At 38.4% G+C, this 20,495-nt stretch overlaps 1 protein-coding gene across 2 annotated transcripts in view; it reads right to left on the minus strand.

Annotated features, from left to right (window-relative positions):
• The window catches only part of rgs3a (regulator of G protein signaling 3a), a 220,316-nt gene that overhangs the window by 186,399 nt on the left and 13,422 nt on the right, over positions 1–20,495 (minus strand). For both annotated transcript variants that reach the window (XM_088614600.1, XM_088614599.1), the window contains 5 exons: positions 12,521–12,571; positions 11,481–11,539; positions 8,686–8,780; positions 7,793–7,861; positions 5,844–5,904 (listed from right to left, as the gene is read on the minus strand). In XM_088614600.1, coding sequence (XP_088470726.1) covers positions 5,844–5,904; positions 7,793–7,861; positions 8,686–8,780; positions 11,481–11,539; positions 12,521–12,571 — 335 coding nt within the window. Of the gene's footprint in view, positions 1–5,843; positions 5,905–7,792; positions 7,862–8,685; positions 8,781–11,480; positions 11,540–12,520; positions 12,572–20,495 lie in introns of those variants that run through there.

Here is a 20,495-nt window from a genome sequence, read left to right on the forward strand (position 1 = left end):
TAGCATAGCAAGACAGCTTTCTCTTATACTGATCACATATTGCATTCTGTGATCTTCAGAAGGATAGTTGAAGATGGTTAAAGATGTTCTTTTTTATAATCAGAGCATAATTTGATTCCACTCTATAGTGTCTTCACAGATATATTTTTCAATTCCCTAAAATGTCCTTCCTACCAAATACTGTATATATACAGCAGCATTTACACTGCATCATGATTAATACATGAAGATCTTTTTTTTTTAATTCCAGACTTTTCCCATCCTCTGGCCTTGAAATGAAAGATCTGGTAAGGTGGCTGAGATAGTAATAGGCAAACTACTGGAAGTTTTAAAACTGCTGCATGGAAGAAACATCAGCTTGAAAGAAAACAGTATCAGACCTTTCCACTGTAGGATTCCACCTATCAAATGGGCCATATTGCTTAGAATGAAAAAGAATCCTTTCTGCTGTAAATGCAATACAGTCCTATCTCCCAGAGAATGTGCAGCCTTGTCCAGATACTGTATCAGCAAGTTGTCATCTGTGATTATTATATGAGATTGTGAATTTATTTTATACTATAAGCAAGATAAGTGGCAGGAGGCTATTCTACTCCACCTTGTTTGAAGATCTCAACTAACTGTATCTTGATGGACATCAAGCTTTCTGGATACTCCACTCAAAGCGCTTTACAGGTAATGGGGACTCCCCTCCATCACCACCAGTGTGCAGCCCCACCTGGATGATGTGACGGCCGCCATAGTGCGCCAGAATGCTCACCACACATCAGCTATCAGTGGGGAGGAGAGCAGAGTAATGAAGCCAATTCATAGATGGGGATTATTAGGAGGCCATGATTGGTAAAGGCCAGGGGGAAAATTGGCCAAGATGCCGGGGTCACACCCCTACTCTTAACGAGAAAAACCATGGGATTTTTAATGACCACAGAGAGTCAGGACCTCGGTTTTATGTCTGCACTTAGCATGGCTAAGTGGCTTGTTCTTGACTCCCACTAACCTTCGTGTAAACATTCCCTTCTGTTCTCAGTTTTCCTTTTTTTTCTCCCCATGTGCATCCTCTGGACAACCATTCAAAAGCTTTCAAAATCCACAGGCTTCAAACAAGCGTCCCTATTGTGTGCGAGCATCACGCTATTAAACAGAGGTTCTGCAACCAGCCTGCTCTGTGCAGTCCAGTGCCCCATTAATATTTTACAGATTCCCACTCAGAACGCACTTCAATGTTTCCAAAGGGTATGCAATTCCATAATGTTTTAAAAATCTAAATTTAGTTTTTAAAAACTAAATTTTTCTACAAGAAGACCTTACAGGGAAAGGTAGGGCCAAAAACAGCATCAAGTAAAATCCAAAATAGGATTTCAACAATAAAGTGGAGACAAATATCTTAACAAAAGTATTAAACACTGCAAAACAAGCTGACAACTCCTACATAAGTGAATATCTGGTCTTGTCCAGGTGACAGTAGCATATGACATTGCTATAGAGATTTTGCTTTTTTTTAAAAGCAATGTCTTCGGTCAACAAAAGGAGAATGCATTCAGTAAATAACGGCATGTGAAAGTGTTCTGAATAATTAAAGAAAAAGGGGAAGTTGAGAAAACCATCTCTGAAGCAGTGGCATGAATTAAAGTGCTGTCTTATTCTGCATACAGCACACCCCTTTGCTTTCACACTACGCTTGTTCAGAAGGGAAAAGAAAATAAAGGACAGGCACAGCAATTATCGAATAATTGTTGCCCAAAACTCTTTTCCCAGACAGATAAAAATCAGCACTTTTGTGAAATGTGTGTGTTTTTTCCCTTCAAAATCTCCCACGCCTTGTACTCCGTCTTCTCCTTTGTGCCAAGTTCTGTCTTTAAAACAGCGCTGACTCTTAACTATTCCCTGAGGAGAGCTACCAAGCATGTTGACAGGGAAAGCACGAAAGAACCCCTCATCCTTTCCACACTAATATTTAAAGTTATTACCCAGTCCGTGTACTGCAGTAGAGCTGTATGTGGTCATTATTAAAAACCTCACTCACACGCTTGTGCTAAGAAAACACAATTAATCTCTGTCCAAACATTAAAAAAATGTTCATTCTTTAGAAAAGCAAATACATAGCAAAAAAACAAGTGACAAAAATACTAGCTATGCAAAGAAAGTTTGAGAGCACCCGTAATATAGACCACTGAAGAACTGTTTATTTAAAATCAAAAGAACAGAGAGTTCTTTCATTTCATCCACTAAGCCACGCCCAATTAAATTGATTAAATGAGCCATGTTCATAGGCTGGTGAATAGGCAAAGATTCTTAAAAACAATTTCCATTTACACAGAAGCGGGAGAAGTTCATCCGATACTGTACTAATTTGTCTATTAAAGTGCTGATGATCAAACAGGCAATAAGCCCAACAAAACAAGCTAAAACCTAGCTGTTTCATAAATCAGGGACAAATACATGACAGCTATTTTAAGAAAGATGCCCAGGGTCAAATAAGAAAACCATGTAAAAATAACCATGAGACTCAAAATCCCAGTGATATTTAAGATGATCTACATGAAGACCTTACAAGTAAAGAAAGTGGAATAGTACAGAGGGAAAAAGGTATCAAGTAAAAATAAATGATAATAAATGTGGAGAAATAAATGTGAAAAAAATGCTGTGAGCCAAGGAACATGTGAAGATGATTAGCACCTTGTGGCATGAATGGATTTTTATGCTGTCTGGAATTCAAAGTTGCAACTAAGCTTGGCAGCGATGGAATCACGACACTCAGGAATCTGTTTGAGCGATGTGGAAGAAGGGTAGAAACATGCATACCTCTAGAAACCAGATGATGATCTGGTTCTGCTTAGGAAAACATGATAAAAATAGGAATGTTGCGAGAAGATGAAGTCATGCTGCCAGACAGATGTAAAATTCCCATCAAGATCAGGGTAATTAACCATTAGCGCTGTGGCAGGACAGCATGATGGGTATTAGCTTGAGCTTACCTGCCACTAGAGGTCGTTCAGGCATCAATCACTTATACTATACCTGTATATGCTGTAGACTCAGAGGTGGTGAATTGGTTAATTGACTAATTCTTGGAGGGTAAGAGGCACATTCTTATATGGTTGTCAATTAGCCTAGGTTTTGTATAAAGGGTTGTGTAAAGGGAATGGCTGTTGGCAGGTTTGTCTATGTTCTCAGGCCTTGCAAGGCACCTGAGATGTTGCCTTGTTGTACACAGGTACTGTAGCGAAGTGCCTTGAGGGTTGTTGGGAAAAAAAAAAAAGATAGAACTATAATAAGATGCTTGTGGGGGGGGGAAAACAACCCTATTTCTTTTCATGAAATTAAGCATGATCTGATTTTGTTCTAGATTTAACTGCCATTCCCATGAAGTGTAAGAAGGTGCTGGAATTAAGGACAGATTGACTTAATATTTAAGGTATGTCAATTTGCAAGAAATACTTTTTGGCTGGATGACAAATTAATGAGATCCCACTGTGCTTTTTCATCATTTAATTTCTTGATGCACATCACTTTCTAAATTGGCACTGTGGAAAAACTGAAAAAAGTAAGTCAACCAGTACAAAATTATTTTTAGGACAGCAGCATGGAATAGTATTTAGGAATCCAGAGTAAAGACTGTACTTTACTTGGATGACTTCACAAAACATCTTATAAATGGGTTTCCAGATTGTCACTGAGAATGTTTTTGAATTTACCATGTATCTCACCTGATTAAATGAATTTAAAAAGTCAGCTTCACAATACAGGTGAAGTGATGGAACAGCATTTTAATATTTTAGTCCAGCTTTCTGTTCTATTAAGGAAAAAGGTCAACAGGCAGAATGTAATTTAAGAGTACAATAACTCTGAAAGTATTTAGAAGAAATGTTTAACTTTGGTTTTGAATGAATAATTTCCTATTTATCTGCTCTATCTGAAAGACGGTTGTAGAGGGAGCTGAAGCCTATCTTGGCAAGCAATGGGTACAAGGTGGCACAGGGCACAGACAGACACATACTAATACCAAGGGCAGATACCAGTTTGTCTTTGGAATGTGGAAGGAAACTGGAGCACTCAGAGGAAACCCACATAAACATAGAGCCCATAAGAATTCCACACAGAAATTGAACCCAGGCCCCAGTGTAGTAAGGAGCGATGCTAACCACTGCCCATCATATCCAAGATGATTTTCAAAACCTTTTATAAATATGACATTTTTGTGTGAGAAGCTCAATAAAACCCAAAGACCAAGCTGCTGTACATGTTTGAAATGGAGTATAAAGGCAAGTCCAGGGATGTCTAGTAGTATGCATTAAGGAGAGTCCTAAAAGATTTCTGAGGCTTTGGCAACATGCCATAACTTCATAAGGCTGTGACTGATATGCTAATTCATTCTTCTTGTGTCTTAATGTGTAAGCATGTGATGTTTCCCTCTGTTGTAAGTCCATCTCGTTACAGTGAATATCTAGCGTGATTTCAAAAAGGCTTCACAGTGCTGTAGGAAAAGATTTGAAAAAGGAATATACATATATAATTGGTTCTTTAAAGTGCCTGTTAAGTCCCTTAAGGCCAAAAGGACTTAACAGGCACAGGGATGGAGTAATTCTGTTTTGCAGCAGAATCACAATTTAGCAGGATGCTAATTTAAAGCAGACCCAATACAAGAGCATGAAGTACTGTATAAAGAAATATATTACAATATAAATTAATGGAGGATTTAAGGAATGTAAAAAATTTACATTAGTACAATGTCTGAAGAGTAAAGCCAGTTAGAGTAGACTGATAACTTTCTTTCACACTACAAGACATTTGACCATTTGTTAGCAGTCAAGAGATGATACTTTCAAGTTCCTTTCCCAACCAAAAATTAATCATTACCTGTACTGGAATAGCAAAGGTGTGCTCATATCCTAATTTGTCAATAACCTCAAAGAGGAAGGACATCTTAAATTTCATAGCACTATTTACTTTAGGTCTAGAAATAAGGATTCAGCCAAATCTTAAAATACACACCTTGGGTCAAATTTTCCCATTTTTTTTAAACAGCTTCCCTCCTGTTACAGTTTCCAAAACTAAACGTTTCCCCAAACTAGAAGCCCCACTCAATCATGCGTTGGACAAGTTACTTTTACTCTAGCTTGAAACTGGATTTAAGTGACCAAGCAATTGGATTCACGAGGTGGTTAACAGGATAGGGATCATGAGACCGAATTCCTGATGCTCACTCTTTTGTTGTACTCTTTTTGCAGTAATGGAAAGAAAAGGGCAGAGGCAGCTTCCTCCGAAGTAGATTGGTGGCACTGCGACATGTTCTGTCAGTTGCACAATTGGTCACTGCGCTGAGAAAAATTCTTTGTGAAAATCGAATAACCCGTTGTCAGAAAGCTACTCATTCCTGGTGAGGGTCTGAGCAACCCAAGCTACAGGGTGCAAGGCAGGACTACACCTCAAATACATACCAAGGCACACGTGCATGCACACTCACGCCCCCTGGTGACGGTTTAGAGAGGCCAATTTAAAAGGTGGGAGGTGACCCAAGAGAATCACTTTTCTGAGAATACTGTATTTCTTATCATTTTCAAAAATGTCTCCAAAAACAAGAGTTCCAGTTCTACAGCCTCTTCATGAATTAATTCACTAGGCCACCTAATATACCCATTCCTAAGATTAATCGATGTTCAGAAATCACAATACAAGTATATATTTTTAACGATATTCATATATTACTCTCAATCAGTGAATAACAGAGTGAGGGTTTTAAACCGTTCTGTGTGGTACTCATGTTGGTTTAATTTGCGTTAATAGTTTGTGAATCCAGTGAAGTGCAGAAGACCTGATTCATCAGATGGGACATGGTCACTCACCTTTACAGGGGTCATTAAAGATCGAACACCAAAGCTCATGCACCCAAGCAACTCGCTCTGCCTGCGGACAGAAACAAAAGACATACGGTATGAGAAGAAAACATATCTTTCTCATGGCAAAAGCACAAGATTTCAGCTCTCATTAGTCTTGTGTGCTCCAAAACTAGGTTTCCAGTAATGGTTCTTCTTCACCGGTTGTGGGAAAACAATGTCTTTACCTAAAAACACATGATTTTCCATTCATAAGGATCTTCCTCAAATGAATTATACAGATCACTGTTGTGACCCCATCAAAAATGGAATACAATCAAATCAAAAGCATCAATGATCATATGAAATATAGGAGGGAATAAACAATTGTTGTTTTAAACTGACTTATGTAATGCAGCTCGTAATTACTGTGCCATCACAAGTGCAATAAAAAGTAACAACTTTAGTTGTAATAAACCTAGTCGTCTGTTCTTGCCCATTTGCAAAATACTATTATTGTTCACCTTTATGCATGTTGTCAAATTTATCACAATCGTATGTAGAGTGCAGGAATAAAGCACCTTTTAGTCTCACAAAGTGGCAAATTCCAGTACAAGAAAGCAGATTTTAGCCAATCGTCAATTGTTTTATTTTTACAGGATGATTCCTATACTATGTATGAACACAGCCAGAATGTAGTGGGTTTTAATTACTGCAAATTCCATTCACACATTCACAATGTACTCGCCCAAGCAGTGATGCATCAGCTGCGAATTTCAACAGCTTTGATTTATTCGGAAGGAGACAGAGAACACATGCCTTTAGATCCAAGAACTTGTATCAAACAACATTTTTTTAAACAATTACGCAAGGAGGTCCTGGATTTGCTAATATGCCTTAAGGTTTGTTTCAAACAAAAAAAAATGTTGTACTTGGATTTAAGAACAACAGAGCTTTGGAGCAAACACCAGACCTTTGCATCTAAAATAAGGGAACTAAAACCCCACTCTAGCATGCCTATACTGTAAGAAACAGAGGGAGGCATGTTTTCCCACTCCAAAGTCTATCATCATGCTCCAGCACAAATTCACAATCAGTTTTTGCAATTTTTTTCCTTTCAGCATCCACTTTATTTCCTGCGTGATTTTAGCTTTTTTTGGCCACGAAATGTCATTTTTGTGATTATGCTCTCCAAAAGTTAAAAATTCGCAACTTTGCCATGTTCAAATGCCTGTGCAGAAATATATGTGTCATATGAATATGAAGAAAATGCATCAGCCTGTGGTTCTGAGTGTATTTTGCATTCTGCAAAGCAATATAAAATGTAACTTAAAAAGTAACACAATGTAACTTATATCCCCCTCTATGAATTGGCTTCATTACTCTGCTCTCCTCCCCACTGATAGCTGATGTGTGGGGAGCGTTCTGGTGCACTATGGCTGCCGTTGCATCATCCAGGTGGGGCTGCACATTGGTGGTGGTGGAGGGGAGTCCCCATTACCTGTAAAGTGCTTTGAGCGGAGTGTCCAGAAAAGCACTATATAAGTGTAAGCAATTATTATTATTATTATTATTATTATTAAAAAGAACCACTTGAACAACAGGATATATCCATTTCAACTCTGTGTTTGACTGATGTTTTAGGAATATGTAAAATGCAAGTCTGCTTTTTTAAGAAATAGCTCAACGGTATTCAAAGCCCACGGGATATAACTTTTTTCCCAGACCATGCAAGGTGCAAAACTTTGTCAGTATTGACTGCTTAGATACCTTACTCTGTTCACATTGTGCTTATGTGTTAAATGAGTTGGAAAATGTATCAAATGCAGATGGATCCAGGTAGCAATTTCCCAGCATGTTTTGTACGTGCTGAAAAAATAAATGGAAGGCAAGTTGCACTTAAATATTTTATGGAGACAGTAAATACTGACAACATACAACACTTTCCATATTGCAGCACAAACAGATGCAGACTTTACCTGGGGTCTTGGCCATGGCTCCAGACAGTGACCAACAGCCTCTTCTGACTGTCTCCATTTTTTACGGCACTAAAAATAAGGCACATAGATCAAATAAATGACCCATCTACGAAAGGTAATTTCTCAAATATCCTATCATTCAACGGCAGGCTTCCATCAAGACAACTAAATAATGAGAGATGTTGAGCTTTGATTGACCCTTTTCTTAGAACCCAAGATGGATTCTAACCCCAGGATTTCTCAAGTCAAAGGTCGGGGAATGAATGAGCACAAGCTGAACATCTTTCATGTCTTATTAAGTATATCTAGGACCATTACAGACTGGTTTAACAGCAAGAAAAGGCTTCAGGATAAAAAAAATGGTCTTTCAGCCTTATATATGTGGATTGAAACCATAAAATCGAAAAGAGTAACATGCAAACCTGCCCTATTTCCATATCATGCTATAATATAGCCACTAATCCAGGAAGACAATGAATTATGGGTCTAATAATGATGTTCATTCTAATTAGTCTATGCACAGGTCCAAGGATCATGAAATCCTGTACAGTCTAATGCAATGATTAAAAGAAAATGATCTTTTCCATCGTATCTTGAAAACCACCATATGGGCTTACAGTGATTTTTGCAACACTGGAATGTGATTCTTATTTATAAACACTTCAGGATACCTACTGGTTTCACAGTTGTTCTCAATTTCCTACAGACCTACAAGGGCATTACTTCAGTGGAGTTATTCACAATTCAAAGAGCATATTAAACACAGCTGATGGCAGTGGATGTGAGTGATGTTCAGTTTGCTCTGCAGAGCCTGAATGTTAAGTAGCAAATTCCTGCCTGCTTTAAAGAAGAAAGGAAAGCCAAACTGAGTAAGAAATTAAATAGAGACTCACAAAACAAAGGTCTCGTGAAACACGGGGTTTTTACAGTCTGGGACCGTCTTTGTCTTTTGACGAGTTGCACGATCAGTGTTCGGAACAATTGCCATCTGAAAAGATAAGACACACAACTTTACAGGAAAACCTACTCCACCTATTTTTACTACATCTAGTTACCTACACTTTGAAATTACATACATACTGTATGGTAACATTAGGAGACTACCTCTCTACTCCTCTTTATCCCAGGCCACAATGAGCTCCTTCCACTATCTCTGTCCTTGGAAACATGTTGTGCCTCATTCCAAGAGACTGATCTTGGTCAGCTCTTCTTGTATCATGTATTACTTGGTGACCAGTGCTGGTCCAGCACCACACTCTAATCCCCAGTATGTCAGGTTTGTATCTCTTCATCTCCCTGAGTAAAGGTGAACATGTACTAACGTGACAAGAGATTTGCAGTACAAAAAAAATGTACCTACAAAAGCTGCCTGCCAAAATTCCAGCAACACACTCATATGTCTTTTGTGACATATCCCATGTAAATTATTCATCTGACCATTACACATAAATATAACAATTTAAAGGATGCAACACTAACATCAAATAGTTTTTGAAACCCACAGATAGGAATGCATTGTTATTGTATGATGACAATAATAATTATTAACTCCAAAGGAATTCCAGAATGTGCGTGCTGTGAAACAATCCTCTTTATTTGTTGTCAGACATGGTTGGCAAACCTGCTCCTGCCTGTTCTGAGTTTCGTTCCAGCTGAGCTCTTAATCAATTAAGCTAACGGAGCTGCGGTTCATTGTTAATTTCAGCTGTGTACAATAGATGCAATCCAGAGATCACAGGGACACTGTCTTGGGAGTGTTCGATACAGTGTAATTCGGTGTCTAAGGGCTGTTTCAGTAAACTAAGCAGCAATCACTTAAGTAAGTGATTGAGGAGGGAATGAGTGGAGACTTGCTTAGCAAATTTCTTCACAACACCCACTGAAACAGGCCGAAACAGGTCAAAATGTCCAATCATGCAAGAGGTTGAATCAAAGGTATTGGTGAGCCTCAGTAATTTAGAAATCACCTGGAGAAAAAAAAATCACAAAACATGAGGCCCCCCCAGTACCCAGGTTAAGAAATACTGCTGTAAGTGATGCAGTTCCTACTGAGCAAAGATAATGTTTAATATGGCGCTGGTAGACCAATAGGTGGCACTGTCCTAACCTCATCAGCATGGTGAATATAACTGAAGTCAATTATTGTGGAGGCAATCATCAGATGGGACATTTAAATATTGTATCTTTGCCATGACAAGGGGATGGGGATATGGTAAAGGCTTACAAGTCACGCCTCTAATCTTCTAATAAATTTACATACTGTACAATAAAACGGGAGTATATTTTCAGTCAGACTCAGTGTTTATGCTTCTCAACAGTGTCTCAACTACAGGGTATTACTGTCAGATTCTCTATTCTCATGGTGTCAACTATAACACACAATTGTTTCTTTGCTTTTATTTTATATTGCAAATGTCTGTTATACTACACAGTAAGACAGCATTTCAATCTAAATATCTATGGTCAAATTTAATGCTTCAGTAATAACAGGACAGTCACCACCTTGCCAACAACTAGAGAGAAAGGCTTTGATTTCAGTGACATTATCTAAGGCTAGACCATATCTGCAAAGTGCCGATGAAGGAATCTCGCACGAGCAGAAGTTGAAAAAAGGCCAACTCTTTAGCTTAGCTGGCTGTGAGTTGCCGTAATTTATCACCAGCTGCAGAAATAGTCTGTATAAGATAAAGTGGTGAAAGAAAACAAGCTGTTGTGAGAAGCTGTGAACTCCTTCTGAATGTGCAGGCCATTAGAATGTAAGAACAATATTGTGTGAAACAAAACAAGTGGATGTGTGTTAAATTTCACTGAATCATAAAAAACAAACATGATTTTATCATGCAGGGAGTTAGTCATTTTTGTCAGCCAAACAGTCAAGCAACTGTTTTTGATGTCATTGATTTGAACCACCTAAACTGCATAAATGGAAGAATACATGTTGTGCTCAAGGAGTGTAAAGTAGTCAAATCTGTCACCAGCTCTTTAGGATTAGAGACCTGATACAGAAATGGCGAGGCAAAACACTAGATGATCAGAACACTAGTCATGCTTGTTTTCAAACAGACCTCAAAGTCTTTATCAAAGAACAAAAAGCTCAGAGCTATGTTTTATGGTCCCCTGCACAGTAACAAGATCTAAAGACAACGAACCCTTTTCAGAAGCAACAGCCACGGCTGGTATTTGAAATTCATAGAGGCTTGTGTTTTCAAAGCCTGCCAACCTTTGTTTTGGTGCAGAGTTCAAACATCAACCAAACAATTTTAGGTGTTTAAATAAGGGAAGAATTTGATGTAGGGGTGGCAGTAAACATCTGGACTCACCTGTTCATCACTTATAGGGGGAGGACATTAGTGCTCTTTTAAAGTGCCTTAGGTATAGTAAACCCCTACACTGAAGTTTTATTCAACTGGAGAGTTAAGACAGTTACAGCTGGATCAGTAAAGGAATTCACTTTTTCTTGACTTGTACTGTATATACAACCTTATCAAGGTTATTATTTTATTTGTGCAAAATCCAATGTTACACCAGAGAAACTGTACAGCAGGCATTTTTTGGTGCTATTTATAAGAACATTTACAGTTATGATGCTTGCTAGTAATATTGCATTGTATTATCTTGTGAATAACGTACTTATTTCTGTACTCTCAGCCAGAAATGTGGTTTAAAACAGTAGTCAAATAAGAATTACCTTAACATATGAATTGCATGTCCGGTACTCTTTACCCATGAGGCCTTTGGCTTCCATGACTGTAGATAAAAATAAGGTTTCAGTGTCACTATGTCCTCCAGACAAGGCTAGAAAGTGCATTTTCTCAAAAGAACTGTATTCACCATGTGTGTATATAATCCCATTGTACAGTATATACAGTACAGTATACAGTACCAGAAAAACAGAAATGCAGGCCTAGCTGTACTACAGATTATAAATAGTAAAAATGAATCTAAAGATCTAAAATACATGAGATTACCTTTTAAAAGATAATTAGAGAACGACTTAAATATTTCACTTTCATCACGTTCAGAGGCCTGGCTAAGGTAGTGTCTCCTCACTGGCGACACCATTTAGACTTAAACCACGGATTGTTTAGGACAATATTTTTACATTAAGCGAAGCTCACTTTAAGCATCTTGTTGAAAAGGAGAGTACATTATTAGTTAGGATACCAACAGGAAAATAATCCTCATTATCAGTACCACAATTGATTTTTTGTGTTTGCATTCATGCATAGACCTATTAAATTAATGAAGTACAGATGTTCACACAGCTTCAGAACCGTGTGGGAAGAAAGTGACAGGAAGCAGTTTGAATGTATCACAAACTTAAAACATTTACAGGTGACAAGTCATTCCTCAACACTATAGACAGATTCTCAGAGAACTTATACTACAGATTTCCCCCTAGCAGCCAGTGAAGGAGTAAGATTCTCAAAACCCCAGAAAATGCAAATAACATATTTTCCTCCACGGATGTACGGAACAATACCTTTAAGAGTCTGATGTTCTGCTCGTGATCTTGCTGAAGCTCAGAAAAAGGGGCATTTCTTATTCAAAGCCAAGTCAAACACAATGAATGTACCTTGCTCATTGGAAATGCCTCTGGACAAGTGTACATGGAGCAGATGTATTAATAGCACACGGAGCAGAGAAAGGTCTCTAGGCCTGATACTTGTCGGCTTGGCTTTGGGTGAATCACTGGGACATTAGAATTACTTGCTGTAGGTTACTTACTATGAATAACAATGAGGCCATCTTCAACGGTGATGGACAGTTTCAGTTGTCCTGCAGATGAAAAACAGGTGTTTAAAAAGAGAAGCAAAGTAAGAGAGGATACCTCCTCATACACTGTTAAGAAATAGTCTAATGAACATTCTGTTGACTTTTTGGGCATGAATAATATGTGCCTAACTTAAGTACTAAGTTTTGACACATCAGTTCCAATTAAAAGTGTGTTACTGTACAGTATGTGTCAGTACTATCGGTTGCTAATTAGTGCATCCTGTGTTACCACATCAGTTTTATTCTTTCAAATACAGCCTCTCAATTAAATAACCATATCTAGACCTTAGTAAAACAAAGTGTTATCTGTACAGCAACTTCAGAGGATTTGTGGAGGGATGATCTCACTTTTATTCCACATCAGTTAAACAATGAAGAGCGGTCATGGGCATAACACCTCACTTCTGCATCTCATTAAAAAGCTACAGTACTGTAGTCCTTCTTCACCTGACGCTAATCCCATCTGAGTTGTATCCTCTTATAGATGTGCTACTCCAAATTTAAAGAGGAAGCTCCCTCAAATACACCCTCATGAAAAAGGCAAAGGAAAAGAGCCCAGCAGCTTATCATGTGGAGATGGGAAGAAATCACAGAGCCTAGAGGAAAATCAAGAAAAACCTAAAGGGTGCATGGCTAAGAGCCATGAGGAGATAGGAACAGGCCTCCATACTAGTGTCTTAAAAACGTCCGACACAAAAAGTTCCATTCAGTTTTTGGTCTTTGTTGACCTTTCAGTTGGAGTACATAATACAATTTGAAACATGCTACAATAATATGAAATGATTAGATGGAATGATTAGAGTCAGCATGTGGAGATTTGTAGACGTTGTGAGATTTATCAGGGCAGTGGTCTAGAGACCTTGTTCTAAAAGGCAGAGGTACAAAAAGTAGAGAATTTGGCAACACTGGACCCTAAATGTTTTTAGAAGGTTTTACAAGGTTTTCACAGCCACACTTTTGTTAGGAAGCAGGCTGGACATTCCTCTTAGAGGCATAAAATACATGTACAAATCTTGCTCTGAAGTAAAAATATTGCACCTAACATAAGCAGTATAAAACAAACTACTGCCTATAAATTATCTAGAATAATGCAGCCTCATAATTACTAGTTCTTTGCTAGTATGTATAATTTACAGTGCTTATGTATGTGTAAAATGATTCAATATTAATCATTCTTACTATGTTTTATGCATCCAAGGCTGTACTGTAGTCATTCTTATTTTATAGTGAGACAGATGGCCTTCCTTAATTGCATTTATAGCAAACAACTTGGCGACTGCTTCCTACATGGTGAATTTATAGTTATATCTGTTAAGACATCTGAGGAAAAAAAGTAGCACAAGGAAACCTTTAGAATATCAATGCAGAAGTGAAAATTTCCAAACCAGGCGTTCAGTATGATGCGAGACTGCAGGTATACTGATCCAGTACCACCAGGAATGAGCTGCAGCTGAAACAGTGCAGAATTCGCCTTTTACTACCTGACAGAGGCCTTCTTTCCTCTGACTAAAGACAACAAACGTACTTTTTGTGGTCATTCACTGGAAAATCAACACACCACACTTTCTAAAACAACCTTTGGATAAACTATTACAAGAGTACTACAATACTCCAGCATGATTTTGTAACTTATGTAACTTTGTCTTCCCATTTTCAATTTGCAACTTTTGAAGTCTTTGAAATCTTTCAGTAGTGTGTAGGATGTAACCAAAACTAACTTAATAAAACCCTTAAATAACTGGTGATATAATAACTACATGAAGTTCTTCTCTAAAGTATATTGTTATTTCTACTGATGTTAGGTTACAGTACAAGAAATTATACATAATGGAGCCTTTTAAAAGCATTTCAAAGCATTAAATATCAAACTAAAATTGTAAACCCTGATTGTAAAATTGTACATCACTACTACAGTGATCGATACAAAAACAACAAATGAGAACATCACATGCAGTATATTCCTGGCAATCCATTCAGTGCAACTGCTAAACAAAGAAATGTTCTTTTCAGCCTCATGCTTATTTAGAGAAACTCATGTGTGTCTGGTTTTGGGATGAGTAAGTTGAAAAACTGCTGTAATAATAATTTCTTGGATGATCTGTAAATGTAGTTCATTTGAAAGAGTGTTTCAGTGTCCTTTTATAAATCTCACCTCCTATTGTCTGAGCTTAATTAGACGCTTTCATCAAGTGTACTGTAAGATTAAATATTTACAGTGTACCCTGGGGACAAAACGTTCATTAACAGAGGCGAGCAATTCATGTAAATGATTTTCAAACAAAGTAGCAAGAAAAATCATCCTAATTCTGGGTAATTACTGTAGATCTCACATGGACATTTCCAACACACAATGAGATCAGACACCCCGATTTATTTTTCTGGCGCTATGAGCTGCCTAGTGCATGCCATTGTACATTGGAGGTTTCACAAATGACAAAAAAAAACATTCCACCCATCTTGCTCATTTGGATTAAGCTTGACATCTTGTCCGGCTGCTTTTTGAAGGACACCCAAGTGTCACAGTGAATTTCTTCAGTCCCTTCTTTCACACCTTTATCTCCTGGTCCATGTTTACCGCAAAGCTTTAGGTTGAAATTAACGTGGACTTTACAAACTCAAATCAAATTCCCTTACAGTTGCCTGGTGACAACTAAAAGGAGTCAGTTCCTTCAGGCTGTCAGCATCTATGATACTTCTTTGAGACCATAACACTCCTCATCACCCTTCGTTATGATGAGATGATTTTCGAAATGAGATCTTGCTAGACAGTGTATAATTTCAATACAACAGAGCCACAAACACAGATGCACTCACACCAGGGTCAATTTTCCCAGAAGCCACTGAACCTACCAGAATGCCTTAAAAACTGTGGGAGGAAAGCCATGCAAACACAGGAAGAACATACAAACTCCACACAGACTGCGCCCGAGGAATTGAACCCAGAGCCCCAGTGCTGCAAGGCAACAATGCCAACCACGGTCCTAAATGAACGTTTCAAATTTTGTAGAAGTTTTGTGTGGCGAGATGACCATTGTACTGTCCGCATATTATACAAGCTAAAATTCTATCAATAGCAAACATATCTTGTCCCGTCAAAATCAACATCATTATTTACAGGTAAGCACAATTGTTTTCATTTCTCCCAAATTCAACCATGCTTCCATACGCTATTATGGAATGTCTATTATGTAATGATTTCCAAATATACACAATTCTCTTTGCAGACATCCCTTGGCACAACAAAACGGACAGAACAGGAACCCTGGTTATTATATTTTAGGCCTATTGGTACATCATTTCGAATTGAGTTACAGATAATGACATTTTTATGCAGTCAATTTATTATATATTAACCTCATTTGAAATCACTAAGATTCGGCTCCATGGAAACTTGTCCTTTACCTACCACGCCACGTCAATAAGACTAAGAGAAATGCTCCTTCGACCTGGTCACTTACTCAGCCACTGAGCCGCAGAGCCTGTGAGGAGATTGAAGCAGTGGTGCGCCACTCCCTGACACCACTGCCAATTTGTGCTTGACAAGTTGTAAAAGTTGTAACAAGATCTAAGAACTGGACAACTAATTGCACAACAATTCCCTGCAGCGCTTAGCCAAATTATCTGGCGTTGTCTGGAAAATTCCCTTCGCAGTGGGGCAAGTGACATGACCGAGGCTCAACCAGGCCTGCAGCGCATGATCCAAGAGATCACATTTACTGCTTGTGCTGGATTAGAACAATACAAGAGCACAGTCCCATTAATATTACTGTTTCAGGTGGGGAGCTGCGTCAGCATGCGTACAGTAGGCTGCAAAGGAACAAGTAATAGGTTTATTCCATGCTGAGAAAAGAAGAAACAAAACACAACGTTTCAGCCGTGGAGCCTTCTATTAATAGTAGTTATATGAATCATATACTGTAGTATTGTATAGTATGTAGCATTATTAATATTAGTAATATTACTATTACTCATGTTAATGTTAGAAAGAGTGCTACATATTAATATTAGCATTCACATTTAAAGATATTTGTCTATTTTGGTAACAGAGTTTGTATGCTCACTCCCTTTTTCTCCCCTAGATTGCACTTCCAAAAGTGTAATTTGTCTCCCTGTTTCCTCCCTGAGAGATGATGGCAACACTATGTGCCTGAGAACATGACAGGGGTGACATATGAACATTTCTGCACTGAGGAAGGGACAGAAATGTGATTTTCATCAGACTGCTCAGAAATACTGCCGGGCTTCTGAACTGTGACACTGAAGTGTGTTGTTTCATCTGACAGCATGTTAAACAACTGGGGTCTCAATTCCAAGCACAGACTTTCACTGCCAACATTGTGGGCAACAAGAAAATTAGGGAAGAGGTTATTGTGGATGATTTTTTCTTGTGAGCAAAGCAGAATAATGCTGCTGTAGGTAATCAGGGTTCCCAACATTCATCTCAGGGAAGTCCCAACTATTTGCCAGTATCACGTCTTCAACAGCCAAAGCTGAATTTTACCTTTGCAGGAATCTCAGGACTGAATGCCTGAAGAATAGCAATCCTGCTTGACACCCATGTTAGAGATAGCAGTGACATAAAGCAGAATACGTTCTTATGTTTCTTGTATAATATATTTCTAATTGGCAACCAAATGAAATCTGGGAGCTCAGATTCACCTCAGCGACTCCTCCATCCATGATAATTAAAATGTTGTACAAGCAGCTTTGTTCTGCAAAAACAAAATGATGCAGAAGTAAGCAGAACTGAATTAGTCTTTTGAAGTATTTCGCAGAAGTAATTATTTTGTCATAAACCAACGCACCAAAACAACTACTTCCAAACTTGTTCAAGCTTTTATAATGAAATGTATGTTTTTAAAACTTGCCTAAAACGCAGAATATATATTTTACTTAAGCCTCCTCACTGCTATGTTCTCCTACAGAGTTCATACGTATTCATACTGCGACAATCTTGACTGGAGACTTCTCCTGTGTCACTCTGTGGTTTATCCAAACAGAAGAAATAAAATAGGGCAACTTAAAAGCATGATCTTAGGGGGCAGTTTAAAACGAGGCATTAAGCTTAAAGGCCACAAAAAGCACACAAAAAAGAGGAAAATAAATCTAGTAAAATAAATGAGGAACTTAACTACGATGAAAGCTTTTTCAGCCAGTCCAAAGACACTTTCTGTACCACTTGTTCCTCCCAAACTCTCCTGTCAAATCACTTCCAACCTCCTCATCCTCCAGAGAAAAACACTTGATTTTGGTGAGGTCACGGGCTGCAGGCAAGTCCCTGCTTGGGGTCCCTCGCAGTAGCAGCTGTTTGAGTGCTGTGTGGAGGGGCTGTCACTTCAGTCACCATAACCCTGAAGCCAGGACACAGAGTGATCAAGCACTGACCCCCAGCCTGAGGGCTTACACTTCAAACTCTTGACAAGCCCAAGTGCAGAAGCTTCAGCCCTTTCGCAGCTCGATTTCATGGCTGGGCGACTTCAGCAAAAGAAACAATCTGAGTTAATAAGATCTCATTTAAAGAAAAGCGGAACCACCACTCTTATGAAAAAAAAAGCAATTTAATTAAACACTAAAAGATATTAGATGAACCAATGAACCCAATGTGTCCTTTTTCATACGTTAATGAAATCACTGACTTTTCTCATGATGTTTTATGCTACAAATGCCACTTCAGAAAAACAGACACCTAAGTTAAGAACAGGGGGTATGACATTGGAATCCTTTAATTTAATTTGGTCATGATTCAATTTTTCAGAAAAAAAAGGTTGTTTCAGAGCTGACAATTCAAGCAGGACATATTTCTGTTTTCATGCCACCACCCTGCAGCTGTATCCTACACACTCGGATATACATGTGTGATTATTGCTTTGGAATTCTGTTTACACCTCTTTTTTTGTCCATGCTCTCTTCATTTGCTTGAGAAATTCCAGCCATGGGTTTTCTTTTGGAACAAGGAACAGAAAAACAGCACCCTCGATCCAATGTTAAATTACAGATTTTACTCTTTTAAAACCTAGAGAAAACTGAATAAATATGTGTACATTATGAGCGTATGACTGTACATATCGTCTCTATTCGGTTCTTAGTGCTGCAGCCTTCAAAAGAAAATTGTGTCTGTTTCTATTTGCAAAAGCCCACTTCTCCCCTGTGCAAACAAAGATGTCGCTACCACAAGGGACTTTGAAAAAATACCATTAAACAAGAATAAAAAAAATGCCTGGATTAGAGAATCCAAGTTACAGTGGCGTGAAGGAACCCTAGAGAAAAAATGTGGCTTTTCAATTTAAAAAAAAAATCTAAATCAAACAGCTAAATTTCACCCTGAGGAATCCATGAAGCCTTCTGTTTCCCAGCCACTTTTGCATAGTTGTGCCAGAAGACATTTTTTATCAACCATTTCTAGAAGCTGACCAGAGCCACACTGAAATTTAATGATCTAAGAATAGAAAAAAAAAGGTTTTGAGCCACATGGTGACCCTGATATGATAGAATTAACTGATCCTTCTAAACATGATACCGAATGGCGTATAAAATGTATAATTTATTTTGTGGCATATTCCAGCACAATTCCAGAAAGAAAACATGTTGGATTATTAAATTTCAATATTAATAAAGTACAAACTGGGGAACTGTTAAAATTCTGACCTGGAAACAGTGACCTGTTTAGGCCAATTGAGTTAATAAATGATTTAAACATGGGTGATTCAACAGAACAAGCGCAATTAAAGGGCCTTGTGGTTCTCCAGTATCAGATGAGCATCTACTGTACAGCAACCAGAGCACAGAAGAAAATAACTACAGACTCAAATTATGGGAAACATGTAGGGCCATTTTCAGAAAACCAGTGTGCTAAATCAACACAGGTTTTCTTTTTATAAGACAATACATCTTATAAAGATACCAAATAAAGACTTACTAAAAGACATTTTAGTAAGAGATTGCATTTTCAGTTGCTCTTCAAAAACCAGGTGATGAAATTAACACAAAGCAAATTACGAATATGGCCCCAAAGTATTTATCCCTTCCAAAATGTTCACTCATCTGTTTCACAATGTGAATCTAAAGAGATCTAACCAGGACACAGCATCTAATGAAGTTTTCTCATCTGGAACAGAGCCCTGCCTGCCCGCCTACCCTCTCCGGTAGGTTTTTGAGAGGACATGGGATTAACTGGCAGGAGAGGCGAGCGCACTAGGTGACGGCATTTATCTCGTTGTTGTTCTTGTCCGCGGTTCAATTAGGAACCAGGCTTCCTGGTGCCAGAAATCTTCTCTCACACAACAGCTTGAGGGCTTTTCAGGCCACAGAGCATTCCATCACCTAGCTGAATAAGAACGAGCAAATGTCTCAGTAGGAAAATAATGGCGAAAAGGCAGCTGAACTAACAAAACTGCAGTCCTAAATAAAGAAGAATCTCTGCCCAAATCTAAATGAATAGCAAGTCGAAAAACTACCGGAATTTCAACACAACAAGGATTTTGTTCCTTTGATATCCTGCTGATCCAATTTCCGGTCTTGCCCTTTCTGATCCATGTTCCGATACATTCTCAGATAAAGGCTTTCATATGACCCCGTCTGCTTGTGCCACATTGTTAATTCAGGCCTACCGTATAGTTTCCATCTGGGAGTCCCTTCTGTTAATTTGTGTGGTGCTTTACCCAAGAATAAATAAAGTGTTCGTTATCAGGCACTGAGTTTCCCAATTAATCAGTAAGATGCCTTTGCGAACACCTGGGAATCTGTTGATGGATGGGAACTCATTGAGTGCAGGCATCTTCAAACCAATCATAACCTCACAGCTAGTCTTTGACAGCCCTATGGCAGCCTACAGATGAACTCACTTTGGCCTTGGAGGGTGTTAATTAAGCTTGGGCTCCTGAAGCCAAGACAATCACATAATGGCCAAAAGATGAATCAAACTATTATG

This window comes from Lepisosteus platostomus, chromosome 21 (genome assembly GCF_059453375.1).
Source record: "Lepisosteus platostomus isolate fLepPlt1 chromosome 21, fLepPlt1.hap1, whole genome shotgun sequence".
In the NCBI taxonomy this organism is placed as follows: domain Eukaryota; kingdom Metazoa; phylum Chordata; class Actinopteri; order Semionotiformes; family Lepisosteidae; genus Lepisosteus; species Lepisosteus platostomus.